At 37.2% G+C, this 17700-nt stretch overlaps 1 protein-coding gene across 8 annotated transcripts in view; it reads left to right on the plus strand.

Moving 5' to 3' along the window:
* The window catches only part of RIC8B (RIC8 guanine nucleotide exchange factor B), a 105279-nt gene that overhangs the window by 25954 nt on the left and 61625 nt on the right, over window positions 1–17700 (plus strand). For all 8 annotated transcript variants that reach the window (XR_011502686.1, XR_011502687.1, XR_011502688.1 and 5 more), the window contains exon 3: window positions 9662–10270. Coding sequence is in view for 5 of the 8 variants with exons in the window: in XM_014865840.3 (XP_014721326.1) it covers window positions 9662–10270 (609 nt within the window). In the remaining 3 variants the exon portion in view is untranslated. The remainder of the gene's footprint in view (window positions 1–9661; window positions 10271–17700) is intronic.

The following is a 17700-nucleotide window of genomic DNA, read 5'->3' on the forward strand; positions in this document are numbered from 1 at the left end:
CACTGGCTTTGAAGACAGAAATGATTTGGGAAGGTCAGGGTGTTTTGAGAAGACATTCTAAGTATGGGAAATAACATGAGAAAAGGCACATAGGTTCACCTAGGTAGTAGAGAGTAGGTTTTTCGGCCTGGATCAAGGCTATTGTGACAACAAGTGGAGTATGAGTTTTGGAAAGGTGAGTTATGGAGAATCTGACCCCTTCCTAGTTGATGAGTTTGGATGCATTTTATTTGAGGTGTCCACTGTGGGACAGGTAAAGAGAAATGTCTACCAGGCATAACATTTTCTTTTTGCTGCCAACTTTTGGAAATGAGTCTCCTATCTCATGAATGAATGATACCACCATCAACCAAGTTGTCCAAGTCAGAAACCTGAGAGGCTCCTTGCCTCCTCTTTCTTTTCCACCCATGATAACCAGTCATTCCACCACTCATTCAGTCAGTTCCACTTCCTTAAAATCTCTAGCTTTCCACTTCTCTGCCTTAGGTCAGACCTCCATCATTTCTCACTTTCTTATAAAAAATAAATGGCACTACGTTGCTTAAGCCAGAAACCTTCCTTTCCCCCACAAACAGCAAGTCCTGTCAATTTTTCCTCAAAAATGCATATCAAATCCATCTACTTCTCTCCCTCTCCACTGCTTATACTTCAGTTGAAGCTGCATTTGTTCCCCTCCAATCCATTTTCCACTGTGATTTTCCACATTTTCCAATGTGATTTTTTAAAACTTAATTGGGTCGTATTTCTCCTTTGCTTAAACTCCTTTGGTGACTTTTCATAGCATTTAAAGCCTAATCTCCTATCATGGCCTTTAACACTCCACATGGTCTGGTCCCAGCTTACTCCAGTTGCATCTCACAGCACTCTGCCACTAACATCACCCACACTGGTTTTCAGGACCTTAAACACACCAGGCTCTGCCTGTGATGCTCTTTCTTCTCTTTACACAGTTAGCAGCTTCTCACCATCAAAACTTGGTGTAAATGTCACTCTACCTAAAATTGATTCTTTCTCCAGTTATTTCCTGTCATAGCAACCTATTCATTTCCCTTATAACATTTTAGTTATTTTTTATTTATTATCTATCTTCCCCACTAGACTATGATCCCTGTAACACATAACAGAAATGTGTCTGTTTTGTTCACCACTGTACACTTACCACATAGCACAATGCCTTGAATATAGTAGGCGCTCAAATATTTGTTAAATGACTGAATGGAAATTGAACATATGTTTCAAGTGTCATCTTAGATGCCACTTCCTTAGGAAGTTTTTTCCTTGAATTGGCCCATTTTCCTCCCGTAAGATTGGATTAGGTGCCTTAGATTTGTATTGTTGTAGTTTTTTACACTTAAATCAGTTGTTCTTGGGGTGGAGGGGCAGTTTTGCTCCCCAGGAGACATTTGAAAATTTTTGGAGACATTTTTTATTTCCATGACTGGGTGGTGGTGGTGGGAGGGTATTACTGGCATTTAGTGGGTGGAGGGGGCTTGAGATGCTATTAAATATCCTGTAGTACACAGAATAACCTCTTACAACAAAGAATTATCCGGTCCAAAATGTCAACAGTGCCAAGGCTGAGAAACTCTGGCGTAGATCTATTAGAGCATTTATCATGTTAATCTATAATTTGTGTTTCTTTGTAATTCTCTGCCACTCAATTTTAAGTTCCTTGAAAGTTCACCATTGTCTCCCCAGTACCAAGGACATTGCCTTCCATTTATGAAATAGATACTTGATGAATTCTTGGTAAATAGATGAATAGATGAACAAATGAATATACAAACCATCCATGGCACAACCAGGCCATATTGGTCTAACTCTTGATATTACATGTAAAGAGTAGTTACTTAGTCATTGAGGTGAAATGTAGCTTCTGTTACTTTTGGAGTGATAGTACAAGAGGGTCTGTATGGGGCATTGATTGGACACCATATTTCAAAGGTGCATTCTATTTAAATTTAAAGCTAAGTTGTTGCAACAGAGAGACCCCAAGATAGAAGTGATTTAAGGAATATAAGTGTTTATTACCTTTTCAAGTAACAGTTCTGAGATGATCAACCAGGCTGGTGGGTGGCCCTGCTCTATAAATTTATTCAGTGGCCCAGTTTCTTTGTAAGTTATCAATTCATGCTTCACCATCTGATCATTGTCCTAGCTTATACTGAGCTGCCACTTCTAAGTTCTGAGCTGCAGAAGGGCACAAGAAAGTGGGGAAGGCATGCCCACTGTCTTGAAGACCCAAATCTGAAAATGGCACACAGTGTGTCCACACGCATTCCATTGGCAAGAGCTCAGTCATATGGCCATGAAGAAAAGCTGAGGAATGTGATGTAGCTAGGTAGCCATCAGCCTTGCCACAGTTCTGTTACTATAAAGAAGGGGAGAATGGATTTTGGTGGACAACTATTCAGTTTTCACCACAATGCTTAACAATTAAACTAAGTCTTAAATAAGCATATTTATGAGGCTTTATATTATTTCCTCATTACCCTGGGATCTGAGTTAGTTTTACCGCCTTGGGTTGTATAGTTGAAGGAAACTTATACAGGATAAAATGCATTCTCTAGAACAGTGCTTCTCAAATTATTTTTGATTGAACAACCAAAGTTTTTGTTTGTTAATTTTTCCCTAATTTGCGGTAGGCCAGTACTTTTGTAAAATACAATAAAAATGAATCCTTAAAAGAAATGATTACATCTTTGTATATCATCGCAAACTCAAATTCTTACAAAGGTTTCTAAATGCATACTATCAATTTTTTATACCTATCTCAACTTACGTACCTATTGCAATGTGGTCTTGTAACAAACAGTTCATGAACTGGCACCTGTCCACAGACATTTTTGAGTAACACTTGTCTCAAAAGTGTTTTCTAGCAACCTCTTTTGGGTTGCCAGAATATAGTAGCCTAACTGTGATGTCTGTCTTTTAAGCAAATACATTTCCTTTATGTATAAAACCTGACTTCTAATTTTTTAATGTTTTTAGAAATCACCTTTTAAGACAGTATATAAATCATGATAGATCATTTGACTGCTCACATAAACCTCATAGCATGTTTCACTTGTTTCATAGCTAAAGCCAAAGCTGATCCTAGTTTTACACATTCATAGTGAAAAGCCTACCATTCTGGAGCTGGAAGAAGGTTGCCTTAGAGAGTCTTAATGCATGGTATAGATGAAGAAAGGGGCCTAATAAAGTACATGCTCAAGATCACAGTTAATAAATGAGAGGCAGCTATGGTATGATCCTTGACTTACAGTGGAAATCACATTGAAGTCAGATCATCTGAATTGAATCCTGGCCTTCTGCTTCTTAGTTAAGTGTCCTTAGGCAGTCGTTTAAAGAATCATATGGTGAGTGTTGGTTCAATAAGCATTTCTTGGATTGAGGAACATATATGAAAGTGTTTGCAAACTGTAAAGCACATAAGCAAACAATATTACTGTAATTATTAAAATTATGAAGCCATCCCTTCTGATGCTAAGTCCAATGCTCTTTCTGGACTCTGCTGTATTTCATGGTGGAGACTTGTTGAGAACCGGAGTCATATTTAATACTGAATTCATTTAAAATTGTATTTATTAGGACTCTGTAGCAATGTGGAAAAATGCTTATAATTAAATTAAAAATTAAATTTAAAAGTCAGGAAACAAAATTATATACACATGATGATTGTAATTCTGTATATAAAAGTAATATGTATGTTACTGATAACCAAGTAGATTGACTAAGGATAAACCCTTCTGTCCACGGCATATAAAATATACTAGCTAGTATAATTATGAATGTTTTTGCTATTTTCTTTAATAGTTTGAGTCATTTTACATTTTAAAAAACATATATATTTAAGTAATTTAAACTCTTCAGGAAAAAGAACTTTAAGTGAAGAGACATACTTTCTGCTGCTCATATGAAAAGACTTTTACCCAATAGGGCAAACCATCCAACCAGTATAATCACAAGAATAGCCTTTACTACTTCTCTTTTTCCTTCTTAGAAAGGAGAAGTGTTAAGACAACACTAATAGACCTCTACTAATGCTTTAGATTTGGGGAACTTCTCAATCCAGTCAATTTATATTTTGGGTGTTTACTGTGTGCTAGTTGCTCTGCTGAGGGCTACAAGATTATGAAGAAATACAATATAATCATCATCATCATTCACAAGTGTTTATTATGTTCCAGAGTCTGTGAGATATAGGTGATATTATTCACATTTTACAAATGGGAAAGTGAGGCTCAGAGAGGTTAAATAACATGTCTGAATCACACAGTAGCAAAGCCGGGTATTGAACCTAGGTCCTTCTGATTCAAAACCCACTACAGTACATTTTCTTCTCTCATAAAAACAGATGTCCTTTCTGCCTTCAGAGAGCTTTTAGTAGTTGAGGCAAACTCATAAAAAGAAAACTAACAGGAAGAACGTGCTGAGCACTAAATGATTGCTACAAATTGTACTTTGGGTATTCCTTGGAGAGAAAGAATGTTGGGGACTGAAGTGGTTAAGGAGAAAACTTTACATCAAAAGTAAATTTTAAGCTTAGCTGTGGAGACTGTTCAAAACTTAAATAGTCAAAGAGGGAAAAGGACTGATGCTTGTAGAGAGGAGGTGGTAAGAAAGCAGAAGAGCTCAATGTGAGATAATTTGGAAAGGCATATATCTAGAGAGAAGAGTTCGATAGGGGAATAGTAGGAAAGAAAAGATTCAAAAGCAGGTTGGAGGATGTTAAATGCTAACTGGAGGACTTTGAGATATGGTCTTATAATAATATATCAAAGATAACCTATACTGAACACTTACTAGTGCACATACTAGGCACTGTTCTAAGTACCATACATGTGTGATGTCATTTAACTCTTAGAGTAAATGAGGCCCAGAGAGGCTGAGTAACTTGCCAAGGCACACCATTAGAAGATGGTACAAGAGCCAAGGGTTTGAACACAAGTAATTTAAATCCAGAACTCCTGCTCTTAATCACAACACTGTTCTGGTTCTAGAGTCTATGGTAAGTTGAACAAGTTTCAAGCTCAGGACCACTGAGCTTAAACAAGTAATATGCTTCGTACCTCTAGACGTTTTTAACATTTAAGTTAAGAAAGGTAATGTGACCAGACCATGACATCCCATCCCTATGCCTGGCACCTTATACATCTTCAGGACAGTCAAGGAGAAGTTAAGGTATTTGTACTAATAGCTTTCAACTCTGCCTGCTTTTCTATGCTCATCTGGTCAATTACTCTCAGTTAACCCCTACACCCTAACATCCAAGTTGTGTCAGTTCAATGTTAACCATAGTTCAGTGGTTCTCAGAGTATGACTCCTGAACCAGCAGCAGCAGCATCAACTGGGAACTTGTTAGAAGTCCCAATTATGGACCCTCACTCCAGACCCACTGAATGAGAAACTCTGGGTGGGGAGGGGAGGTGCAACAATCTGTGTTTTAGCGATCCCTTTACATGATTATGATGCATGCTGAAGTTTGAGAACCACTGCTGTAGAATACCCTAGGGTTTCAATATAGGAACAAACTACTGAAAAACTTTTTAGCAGTACCTGGTATTAGCATTGGAGAACCAATTGGGATCTTACTCTTGAGTCTCTGCTGCTGAGTCTTGCAGTCTAACTTTATAGAAGTAGCCATGGCTTACTAAGCTAATGAGCATTTTAAAAGGGCTTTTTCTTAGACTCTTTGATTCTTGTAATTATACTTTGTAAGCATACCTAACCTTTGCTTTATGACTTTACTGTCCCTGAAAACCTGACCTCTAAGTAAAAAGTTAGTAAGTCAGAAAATATTTCCATTAATCTTAATGGAAAAAATTATATATTCCGTGATTATCTATGATACCAAAATAATTTTCAGATTAAAAAATGTGTCAGTTGAACAATGAAAACAAGTTTGTATAAATAAATACTCTGAAAGTAAATAAAAACACTTTGTAAATGTAATATAAGGATGGTTTATTGTACTTGTAAAAAGAGGAAGAGAAGGGGCCGGCCCGGTGGCACAGCGGTTAAGTTTGCACGTTCCGCTTCTCAGCGGCCTGGCATTCACCAGTTCAGATCCCAGGTGCAGACATGGCACCGCTTGGCAAAAGCCATGCTGTGGTGGGCGTCCCACATATAAAGTAGAGGAAGATGGGCACAGATGTTAGCTCAGGGCCAGTCTTCCTCAGCAAAAAAGAAGAGGATTGGCAGTAGTTAGCTCAGGGCTAATCTTCCTCAAAAAAAAAAAAAAAAAGGAAGAGTACACTTGATAGTGGGTAGTGGCTGGTGGAGGAGGAATACAACGGAGTCATTCTTTGGAAGGTGCTGGAGAGTTAGGCGGTAGATTTTAAGGCAGGTAATCTTTGGGAGTTCATGGTTATCTTGAACTTAAAAATAGTTATAGCACTCCTGGGCCAGCCACTGGGATTATAAAAAGGCAAAAACTAAGTGCTTATTGAAGGCACAGACAGAAAGAGAGAAAAGGAGGGATTGGCTGGGGAGGCTTATAGACCCCTCAGTGCTTGAACTAAACCTTAGAAAAAGAGTGAGGTCCTGACTGTCGGATATGGTGGCAGGCCAAGCCATTCTGAAGGAGCAGTGGGGGAAAGGCTCAGAACTTAGGGTCAGGGTACTGGGACTCAGTTTGGAGCACTTGGAAAAGAAAGAGGAGGGGATCTGTGACAGAGACAGCAGTAGGAAAGGGGACATTGGGCTGTTTTCACCTACATTCTGTGGGCAACAGGGAGCTATGGAAAGAGTTGGAAATGAGCGGGGCATGTTTTAGAGTAAAATCAGCTGCAAAAATAGTCATAGCACAGAAAGATATTGTTAGGACAAAATAAAGATGAAATACAAGAGCACCTTTGAAACATAGAAGCAATGTACACACTCAACAGATGGAGGAATCATAAAGAATGCTGCATCTTCAGTCCTCTTGCTTGGTGTACGTATGCAAAGCGAAACTATTCTCATTCATCCAAATGTGGTACACGATTTATTAATTTGTTCTTTATAATATTCTCTGAATAGAAATTATTGTATTGAGTACAGCAATGAGTATGTCTATTAAATATCACTTATTTTGTTATGTGTTGAGTATGTCTTTAATTTCTTTTTAAGTTGTAATACAGAAAAAGGGGAAGGAGGAGTCATTGTCCAAAAAGTGGTATTACTTTTCAAGAGACATTATGGCAAAAAGCTACTTAACACTCATTATGTGAGGCAACTGTGTAATGAGAAATGGCATGTTTAAGACAGCTATGATTGAAAACTGTGCTTTAAAACTAGAACTCTTGTCTTTGGTTGCTAGTGGATCTCCTCCAAGCCTTTAGATGAGGCAGTTTTTAACTATAAATTTTATGGGCACCTCTAATCTCTTTCATGTAGGCTTCTTATGTCTCAAAGTTTCACAGTCCATTTGGTTTATAGTCTTGGCTATTCCAATTTGCATTCATGCTTTGCTCATTTCCTTTCTTGAGTCTGAAGGTAGAGGAAGAAAGAAGCCATATTGCCCATGGATTTTTTTTGGAATTTGTTGTTGCTGTTGTTTTTGGCTTAGAGAGGAAGGAGTTAAAGATGTCTTTGTTTTATTAGATATGTAGAACTCCAAATTCACATACAATATTTTATAATACCTTGTTACATATTTCTTAATTTAAATAGAAATGTAGATGACTTCTCTCTTGAGCAAAATTATATGAGAGCAAGGTTATCTGACTCCATCCCTGGGAATATACCACATAGGAGTATGTAGAATGTATTTTTTTTTGTCTGGAATGTGAAAGATCTGAAACCGGAGAAAATTTTCCCTCTGGGCACATTGTACTTTCCCCCTACCCCAAACTTCATTCATTTAAAAAAAATGCTTTAACAATGATATTAAAACATTAAATCAAAGTCCCTTCCACTTATCAGGTATGGCAGGGATAGAGTTGATATTATTATGAAATTTTTTTAGCTTGTCAGGGTAATCCTTCCCACCTCCATCTAGAGAACGTAGTACATTTAAAATTGGCATTTCCATAGCCATACAACTAGGATGTACTGAGAAGCTAGACACAGCCTGGGATTCCTGCCAAGATCATAATGCTTGACCCACAGCCCTCTTTTTAAAGAGTTAAAGTCTGATGATAGGTTAATAGAAACTTCGTAAAATCTTATTGGTCATAGTTGTTGTTGCTGTTGTTTTTCTAAAGTATAACAGGTACAGAAATGGTCAGCAGTGGAACGGTTATACTGGCTTACTCCACATTTCAGGCGTGAGCTTGAGGGACCCAGACCTGCAGTTTATGGAGAAGAAAGCTGGACATTGCATTTTGAGAGAATGAACAGTGGTTCTTAAGTTTGGCAATGATAGAAATAAGTTTTGGGGGCCGGCCCTGTGGCTGAGTGGTTAAGTTCTCGCACTCCGCTTCAACGGCCCAGGGTTTCGCCGGCTTGGATCCTGGGCGCGGACATGGCACTGCTCATTAGGCCACGTTAAGGCGGTGTCCTACATACCACAACTAGAAGGACCCACAACTAAAATATACAACTATGTACTGGGGGGATTTGGGGAGAAAAAGCAGAAAAAAAAAAGAAGATTGGCAACAGTTGTTAGTTCAGGTGCCAATCTTTAAAAAAAAAAAGAAAGAAAGAAGTTTTATTCAAAAAATACAAGATAGAGTACACTTTGGGTTCATCCTAAAAGAATTGTTTCTGAGATAGTGGTAGCAAGATTTGGAAACAGGACTACTACATGTATTTGTATCATCTGTGCCCTACACCAAGAGAACAAAGAGGAACTAATAAGATCCTGCCCACACTCTGAGCTTCCCAAGCCGTGTGTCCTGGCATAGGGCTGCCCAGAGGAAATGGTACTTTTTTGTCATTTGTTCACCCAGTAGGAACACTTTTTTGCGGTTAGTAGGCCTAGAGAGGGGTAACTTCTTGTGATTGGCTCAAAGGCATCATATATGCTAGCTGAGCCCTCTTTGGAACCCTACACTTGAAATAATTTTTAGCAGTTTTGTCAAAAGAAGATATTCTCTGGGGTCATTTGATGATTGAATCTTATTACATGTTAGCTAAAGAGAGTTCTAAGCTTTATAAAATATGAGACTACTGCCATAGAACTATAAATCCAGAAGATATAGCACAGCTATAACTCGGCAGAAGTGCATACTTCTTTGTCTTTTTACAAGAGCCTGTACTTGTGGGCAATTGTGAACCAATTCTTGAGGCCTTAATCTTTACTTCCGGGAAGGGAACAGCTATGATTCAGACTGATTGCCCTCCATCCTGATATTATGTGTAGTCTGATGTTAAAAACCATTGAGAATGAAGTTATATAAGATATTTGAAACTAGTCAATTTAAAAGAGAGTAAGTGATTTTATGGAAAGACTGTTGGGCTGGAAGTTAGGAAACCCATACTGCAGCTCCTGCTACCTCACTAATTCGCTCTGGCCCAGGACAAGTAACTTAACCTCAATTTCCCTATCTGTAAAGTGAAAGCAGTGCACAAAATATAAGGTCTCTTTCAGTTCTAACATTCTGTGATTTTAAAAAAATAAAAATCTTTTCTAACCAGATCCTGAACTGCTATTAAATACATTGGTAGAGAAACATTCTGTTTTAAATCATTTAGGCCAAATAATGATTTTTGCATACTCGTTCTTATTTTTCAGAAACTCTGTGAAGGCATATTTAAAGTCCTTGTAAAGGACATCCCAACAACATGTCAAGTGTCCTGCCTGGAAGTTCTCCGCATTCTCTCCAGAGACAAAAAGGTTTTAGTTCCTGTAACAACCAAGGAAAATATGCAGATACTGCTGAGACTAGCCAAGCTAAATGAGTCGGATGATTCTTTGGAGAAGGTGTCAGAGTTCCCAGTTATTGTGGAGTCATTAAAATGTCTGTGTAACATAGTGTTCAACAGTCAGATGGCACAGCAGCTCAGCCTGGAACTTAACCTTGCTGCAAAGCTCTGTAACCTCCTGAGAAAGTGCAAGGACCGAAAATTTATCAATGACATTAAGTGCTTTGACTTGCGCTTGCTCTTCCTCTTGTCACTTTTGCACACCGACATCAGGTCACAATTGCGCTATGAGCTCCAGGGACTACCGCTGCTAACCCAGATCTTGGAAAGTGCCTTTAGCATCAAGTGGACCGATGAGTATGAATCGGCCATAGACCATAATGGACCTCCTCTCTCACCTCAGGAGACAGACTGTGCCATTGAGGCCCTCAAAGCTCTCTTCAATGTGACGGTAGACAGTTGGAAGGTGCATAAGGAGGTAAGGCTGAGAAGGTATTCTTATCTACCTGGAATTTAATTGGTCTGGGGCATCCCAAGAGCTGCCTGCGAGGAAGGAGTGCTAAGTTTCCAGTTCCCCCATTAATCAGTTGTATGACTCAAGATACATTTCTTTAACCATTGTAAGTCTTATTCTTTCCATTTGTGTAATACTTATCAGAAGAATAGGGTGAAGATGGAATACTGTTTTATAAGATGTCAAATAGAATTCCTTTTCTGAGTTGTACTATCCCGTGTCTTTTTTTTTAAGAGTGCCTCTTTCAGGAACAATGTTTAAATGATAAGATTTGAAGGGAAACAAAACAATGTGGTTCATAAAGGTATAGGCATTTTCAATGGTTGCCATCTTAAAGAAAAGATAAATCAGGCCAGTTGAAGTTGATCAGTCAGAGTTGATGTCTACCCAGAAGAGTAAAACATGCTGTGTGTGTCACCTATGATCCCAGCCTCCTAGTGTATTACTGTATATTGTTAGATAATTATCAGAAGTGTTGGACTACAACTAGATGTCCATGCTTGTACACAATCCTAGAAAATAAGCATAATTACATCAGAGTATGGAAAAGAGTAATTTAAACAACTTGACTTATTTCTAGACCAAGATCCTTTTCTGTGGCTTGGACCTTCCAGCAACCCAAAGTGAGGCAGATTTGATAGTTTATATTTAAGTACCCACAAGAACAATATGCTAAGCAAGAAATTTAGTTTAAGGAAGTCAACAATTTTAAGTGAAGTGGACGTAAACTGTTTTCCTTGCTTCTAGAATCCTAACATTTCACATTTACCCTCTCTCTTTAACCTTAAATAGCTGGTGAAATTCAGCTTCTGCTTTAAAAAAGAAAAAAGGAAGAAAAGAAGTATTTTGGTGCCAGAGCAAATTATCTTTTCTGACAATTGACTTTACGAGTTATGCTAACATTTTGCTGTGTCCATTTGAAGCAGTTCTTACCACGAATAAAGATCTGTTTTTGCCAGCAGCCTACTTTGAAAGGATTATCTCAGTGTAGTGCTATAGTGGGAGTATGCAGGCATCTGAGTTTTAAAGTGCAAATAGGTCTATATTTTGAAACCAAATATTTGAAGATCAGTCCTAACAGCTGTTTCAGATGACTGTAGTATGGTCAGTTTTTCCTGGGACTTGGCAGGAGAAGATGTGGAAAGCCCACATGCTCCATTTATGCTCTGAAACCAAATATTTGGAAGTATTTAAAATGTTATGTCTCTATGCTTATTTGGTGCCTTCTATGGTTATTTTTCTTACACTGTTTGTTTTGGTGTTTTTAAGTTCTCCATTTAGTTGCAAGAGCTCTTCTGAGACTGTTGGTTTGCCATTGTTGGAGCCCCTGTTATTTAAACTGTGTCCAAAATAGTAGCTCACACTGTTCAGATTCCTGACAAAAGGGTTTATAATTCAGTGGCTGCACATCAGTTTATGTATGAGAAGACATGTAATAAATATCAGTAAATTGAAATGAGCCCTTATTAGTGTGCTTCAGTTATAAGTAATAGTGGGGCTGTAAGAAGCTTTAGAAAATGTTAAAGTGGCAAATACTCATTCTGTGTTAGCATGTTTATTCTCCAAAAGATATGTGAGAAAGGATCAGTAGTCCTGAAGTAGGCATCTTAACAGACCTAGTGCCTCTTGTCAATCACGGATCAGTTGATACAGCCTTTATAAAATGTGGCCAGTTAATGTGGCTCTGGGCTATTATTGAAGTTGTCAGAAATTTAAACAGTATTAAAAACAGCATCTTGCCAACCCATTTAGGCAAGAGTGTGGGAAAAGTTATTTCAAACCACTTGAATTTCCATGAGTCTCCAAATTCAAATTTTAGCAAACATTTATTCATTCAGTCAACAAATATTTATGGACAACTGCTAGGTATTATGTTGGGTGTTGTGTAATATATTAGCAAATAATAGGCATAATCCCTGTCTTCATGAAATTTCAGTTTTTTTGGTAAGACAAGAATAAATCAGTAAACAAATTATGTAATTCAAATTGTGTTAAGTGCTATGAGAAACAGTGCAATGATTGAGAATACTTAATATAGTCAGAGAAGACTTCTAATGGTCCCTTCTGAGATCTGAAGACAGAATGATTCAGCCATTTGAAGAAGGGGAGGATGAGCATGTCCCGGAAATTGAGCAGCATGTGAAAGGCATGGAAGTTAGAGCATGGAGTACTTTTTAATGAGGTACTCACAACTTAGCATAAAGAAAATCTGTAATAAGGGTGCAGAGAAACTTGCCACTAAGAGTCCATTTACTTGGAATTTAGTATCTCCTTGATTGTCAGACGAAAGACGTCTTTCTCCAATTAAGCAAGCACTTAAAGAATTGTTATACTTTAAAATACCAACTGAAAGAAAGGAATATGGAAAACTTACCATACAGAAGAATCTAACTTTAAAATATAATTTAAAAATAATATTATTTTCCTTATGAACATAATACGTGCTCATTGTAGAAGATCCAAGGGGAAAAAGGCATACAAGCAACAATACAAATTACCTATAAACCCATCACTCAAAGATAAGCACTATTACATTTTGACGTATATCTTTCTAACAGTTCTTCACTATATAATATATAAATATAAACATATGTATAATTTTTTTTTTTTTTACAAAAAAGCAGTGGTTTTATAATCTTGATATTTTTTTCACAATAACTGTTCTTGAAGAGTAGTGGTTTTCAAAATGTGTTCCTTGAAGCCGTGAAGTTCCTAGGAGTAGCCTCTGGGGCTGAGTTGGCGGTGTTCCAGGTTCCCCACCCTCACTTTAAAAAGAGCACCTTTGACTGTTGTTGCTTCTCTTTAAATTTAGGTTATAACTAGATTTGATTTGGGAATAAAAAAAGTTCTGCAACCCAAAGAAAATTTTGACAACCACTTTCTTCTATTTGTTAAAGACTGATAAATCCTTATAACGGAATCCTCTCAAGTATTTTTATACTTATGAGTATTCCTTCAATAAGGATTTATCAGTCTTTAACAAATCCCCTGTGTGTAGGCATTCAGATTGTTTGCCGTTGTTTGCTATTTTAAATAGTAATACAGCGAATTTTCTCTTTGTAAAATCATTGGTGGGCCAAAAAGTTTTTCAAAACTTGAGGGTTTTTGATATGTATTGTTAAATTGACCTTCAGAAGAATAGTGCTGGTTTATACCTTTTCAAACCCTGGGCATTTTGCTTTTAAAATCTTTACCTATTTCACAGTTCAACCGTTACAGAAAATACAGATCTTTGGTTTTGGTTTTAACTGTTTTAGTAGGTATTTTCATGACTGTTCATTTATAATTCACTAAAAACAGAAAACTAATGTCTAGGTTTTTCTTGAGGTTTAGCAAATTAGTGCCATTTGCTCATTTTAGGTCCGTGCCTCGAGTTAGATTCCTGCCTGCCTGCTGATGCCATGAGAGGTTAATTTGGAGATTCCTTTCCATTCAGTAGGAAATGTAACTGGTCTTATTTCCACAGGTGTTGTCAGTCTGTCTTGCTCTCTCGCTCCCACTTTCTTTCTCTCTCTTTCCTAAAGGTAGTAATGTTTAAGAAGGTCAGATGATTCCTTTAGCAGGATCTGAAGTCAATTCTAGAAAAGTTAATTGAAATGGGCTTGTCTTTCTCCTGCTTTAACACTTTGCTAAATCTTTCTGTTGATGGAGCAATCATGTTATTCTAGAGATCCCTTGCTTAGCACATATTCCCTTCTGCAGTGTTTCCTGGGTATCAACGCAGTGTAATGAGAAAATACAAGGATCAACAGACATGTTAGAGCCAGAAAACTAAGTTCAAACAGAGAAGTAGTACAATATCTAAGTAGTGAGAGAATGCTATTTGAATGAGATAGAACAGTGAGTGTCCATAGAAGTTAACTGTGAATGTCACATTGTAACAGAAGTTACTTCCATGATTATTTTAGCGACTGAAGGAAATGTGAAAAAAGTACATGGTATTAATTAAATAAAAATAAAGCTTCAAGCTGTACCATATTTTTTTGCTGAATCATTTTTTCAACAAATGTTTATTGAGTACCCAATATCTGCCAACTTCCATGTTAGGCACACAAGATGCAAGATAAAGCATCATCATCTAACAGACTAGTAGGAGTATCAGACATATAAACACAGGTGAATATACAACTTTGTTACATTATTTACTGTTCTTCACAATATTTTCTATATGTTTGAAAATAAAAAAGAATACCTCACCAATGCACAGATGCTTCAAGTGCCATATATTCTAGATCTTTGGGGGTATGTCTGACCTCAATGGCATAGTCTTTCTGCTAAGCAACATACCTAGCACAGAGTAGGCATTCAGTAAATATTTTTTTAGTGAAAAATAAAATGTGATATAGTTTGATATCTCTATAGCAGAAACATATAGGAGAAATAGCCCAAAGTTGACAGGGAGGAAGGAAAGTTTATGATACCTTTTGAATTTTCAAAGCTATTAAAAAATTCTCTAGAAGTCTAAAATATGTAACAACATTGTTAGAGCAGCAGATTTCTAGCCTTTTTGGAGTTATAGCACTCTGTTTTATGACATTTATATCTCCTTTCGTAAATTAATTCAGAAAAGCATTTATTTATGCCCATTGCCATGTTAGATGCAAAGATCTGGAGGTTAAACACATAATCTTTGCCTGTAAGGAGACAGATATTTTTTAATATATGCAGTTTAGTAGGACAAATAACTATGGCAAAGGTGAGCAAAAGGGCTCGGGTAAAACAGCGTGAAATACTACGTGAGGTATAGCTGTATTTCTAGGTAAGCGTGCATGCGTTTGTGTGTGTATGGGTGTCTGTGTGTAGGTTTCACTTTTTATAGAATTGAAATTGAATTTTCATAGGACAAGTTTCCTAAACCTTCTTGAAGTAATTAGGACTACGCTGGGATAACAAAACCATATTAGGACTCAATGGTGTGAAGTATTCTCCCTTCAGACTCTCTCTCTGGCATTGATTAGATCAGTTAAAGCTTTGAATGAACAGGTGTGAGAAAATTGATACCTCTACCAAACAAAAGTGAAATCTTCCACAGTTTGCACAGGAAAAGAAAAAGCAACAGTACAGTAGTAGAATCTGTAATTAAGAAGTGAAGGCGTGTAATTAAGAAGTATAAAGAGATCCCAAAGAATTTCCCAAGTTTTTATCTCTCTTAGCGTTATCTCATTTTGATTTCCTTTATCACAACAAGCCTGCCTGCTTTCTCTCTCTTCTTCCTCCCTTTGCCCTTAGGGACTTTTTTCCTTCTCACCTTTTGGAGATAGTATGATATCAGAGGAGAGGATATTGATGCTCTAAAGATGTCAAAACTAAGATCATGAAGCAAGTCAGTGACAGTTGTATAAACCGTGTTTGTATGTTTTATAAAGAGTAGTTATGTTTAATCCTTCCAGCATCCTTGTGAGACAGGAGCATTGACCCATTGGCAAGTAAGGACTCTAAAGCTCAGAGAGTTTAATTATTTATGGAAAATCACCCAGCAGAATAACCAACACTAGGAAGTAGTGTCCACTCTCACCTTTGTGAAGACTTCTTACATGATACCGCTCATTCAGCAAATATTTATTGAGACCTAGACTAATGGAATAGAATAAAGAATCTAGAAATAAATCTACACATACACAGTCAAATGATTTATGATACAGGTAAAATGGACATGCAGTGGGGGAAAGATGGGCTTTTTAAATAAATTACTCAGGATCAATTGTATGACTGTATGGAAAAAATGAATTTGAATCCCTACCTTGTACCATACACAGAAAATTAATTTGAGATGGATAAGAGACCTAAACATAAAAGGTAAAATACAAAGCTTTTAGACGACAGCAGAAGGTTATCTTCATGACCGTATCTTTTTTTTTTATTGAGTTATAGATAGGTTACAATCTTGTGAAATTTCAATTGTACATTAATGTTGTCAGTCATGTTGTAGGTGCACCACTTCACCCTTTGTGCCCACCCCCCACCCCACCTTTCCCCTGGTATCCACTAAACTGTTCTTGGTCCATAATTTTAAATTCCTCATATGAGTGGAGTCATACACAGATTATCCTTCTCTCGCTGGCTTATTTCACTTAACATAATTCTCTCAAGGTCCATCCATGTTATTGCAAATGGAATGATTTTGTTCTGTTTTGCAGCTGAGTAGTATTCCATTGTATATATGTACCACATCTTCTTTATCCATTCGTCTGTTGATGGGCACTTAGGTTGCTTCCATGTCTTGGCTATTGTAAACAGTGCTGCAATAAACATTGGGGTGCACAGGACTTTTGGGATTGCTGACTTCAAGCTCTTTGGATAAATACCCAGTAGTGGGATGGCTGGATCGTATGGTAGTTCTATTTTTAGTTTTTTGAGGAATCTCCATACTGTTTTCCATAGTGGCTGCACCAGTTTGCATTCCCACCAGCAGTGTATTAGGGTTCCTTTTTCTCCGCAACCTCTCCAACATTTGTTGCTATCAGTTTTAGATATTTTTGTCATTCTAACGGGTGTAAGGTGATATCTTAGTGTAGTTTTGATTTGCATTTCCCTGATGATCAGCGATGATGAGCATCTTTTCATGTGCCTATTGGCCATCAGTATATCTTCTTTGGAGAAATGTCTGTTCATGTCTCCAGCCCATTTTTTGATTGGGTTGTTTAATGTTTTGTGGTTGAGTTGCAAGAGTTCTTTATATATTATGGATATTAAGCCTTTGTCAGATATATGACTTGCAAATATTTTTTCCCAGTTAGTGGTTTGTTTTTTTGTTTCAATCCTGTTTTCATTTGCCTTGAAGAAGCTCTTTAATCTGATGAAGTCCCATTTGTTTATTCTTTCTATTGTTTCCCTTCTCTGAGAAGGCATGGTGTCCGAAAAGATCCTTTTAATACTGATGTCAAAGAGTGTACTGCCTACGTTTTCTTCCAGAAGCCTTATGGTTTCAGGTCTCACCTTTAGGTCTTTAATCCATTTTGAGTTTATTTTGGTGAATGGTGAAAAAGAATGGTCAATTTTCATTCTTTTACATGTGGCTTTCCAGTTTTCCCAGCACCATTTGTTGAAAAGACTTTGTTTTCTCCATTGTATGCCCTCAGCTCCTTTGTCAAAGATAAGCTGTCCATAGATGTGTGGTTTTATTTCTGGGCTTTCAATTCTGTTCCATTGATCTGTGCACCTGTTTTTGTACCAGTACCATGCTGTTTTGATTACTGTAGCTTTGTGGTATGTTTTGAAGTCAGGGATTGTGATGCCTCCCATTTTGTTCTTTTTTCTCAGGATTGCTTTAGCAATTCGGGGTCTTTTGTTGCCCCATATGAATTTTAGGATTCTTTGTTCTAATTCTGTAAAGAATGTCATTGGGATTCTGATTGGGATGGCATTGAATCTGTAGATTGCTTTAGGTAGAATGG

The sequence above is a fragment of the Equus asinus genome, chromosome 4 (genome assembly GCF_041296235.1).
Source record: "Equus asinus isolate D_3611 breed Donkey chromosome 4, EquAss-T2T_v2, whole genome shotgun sequence".
Lineage (NCBI taxonomy): Eukaryota > Metazoa > Chordata > Mammalia > Perissodactyla > Equidae > Equus > Equus asinus.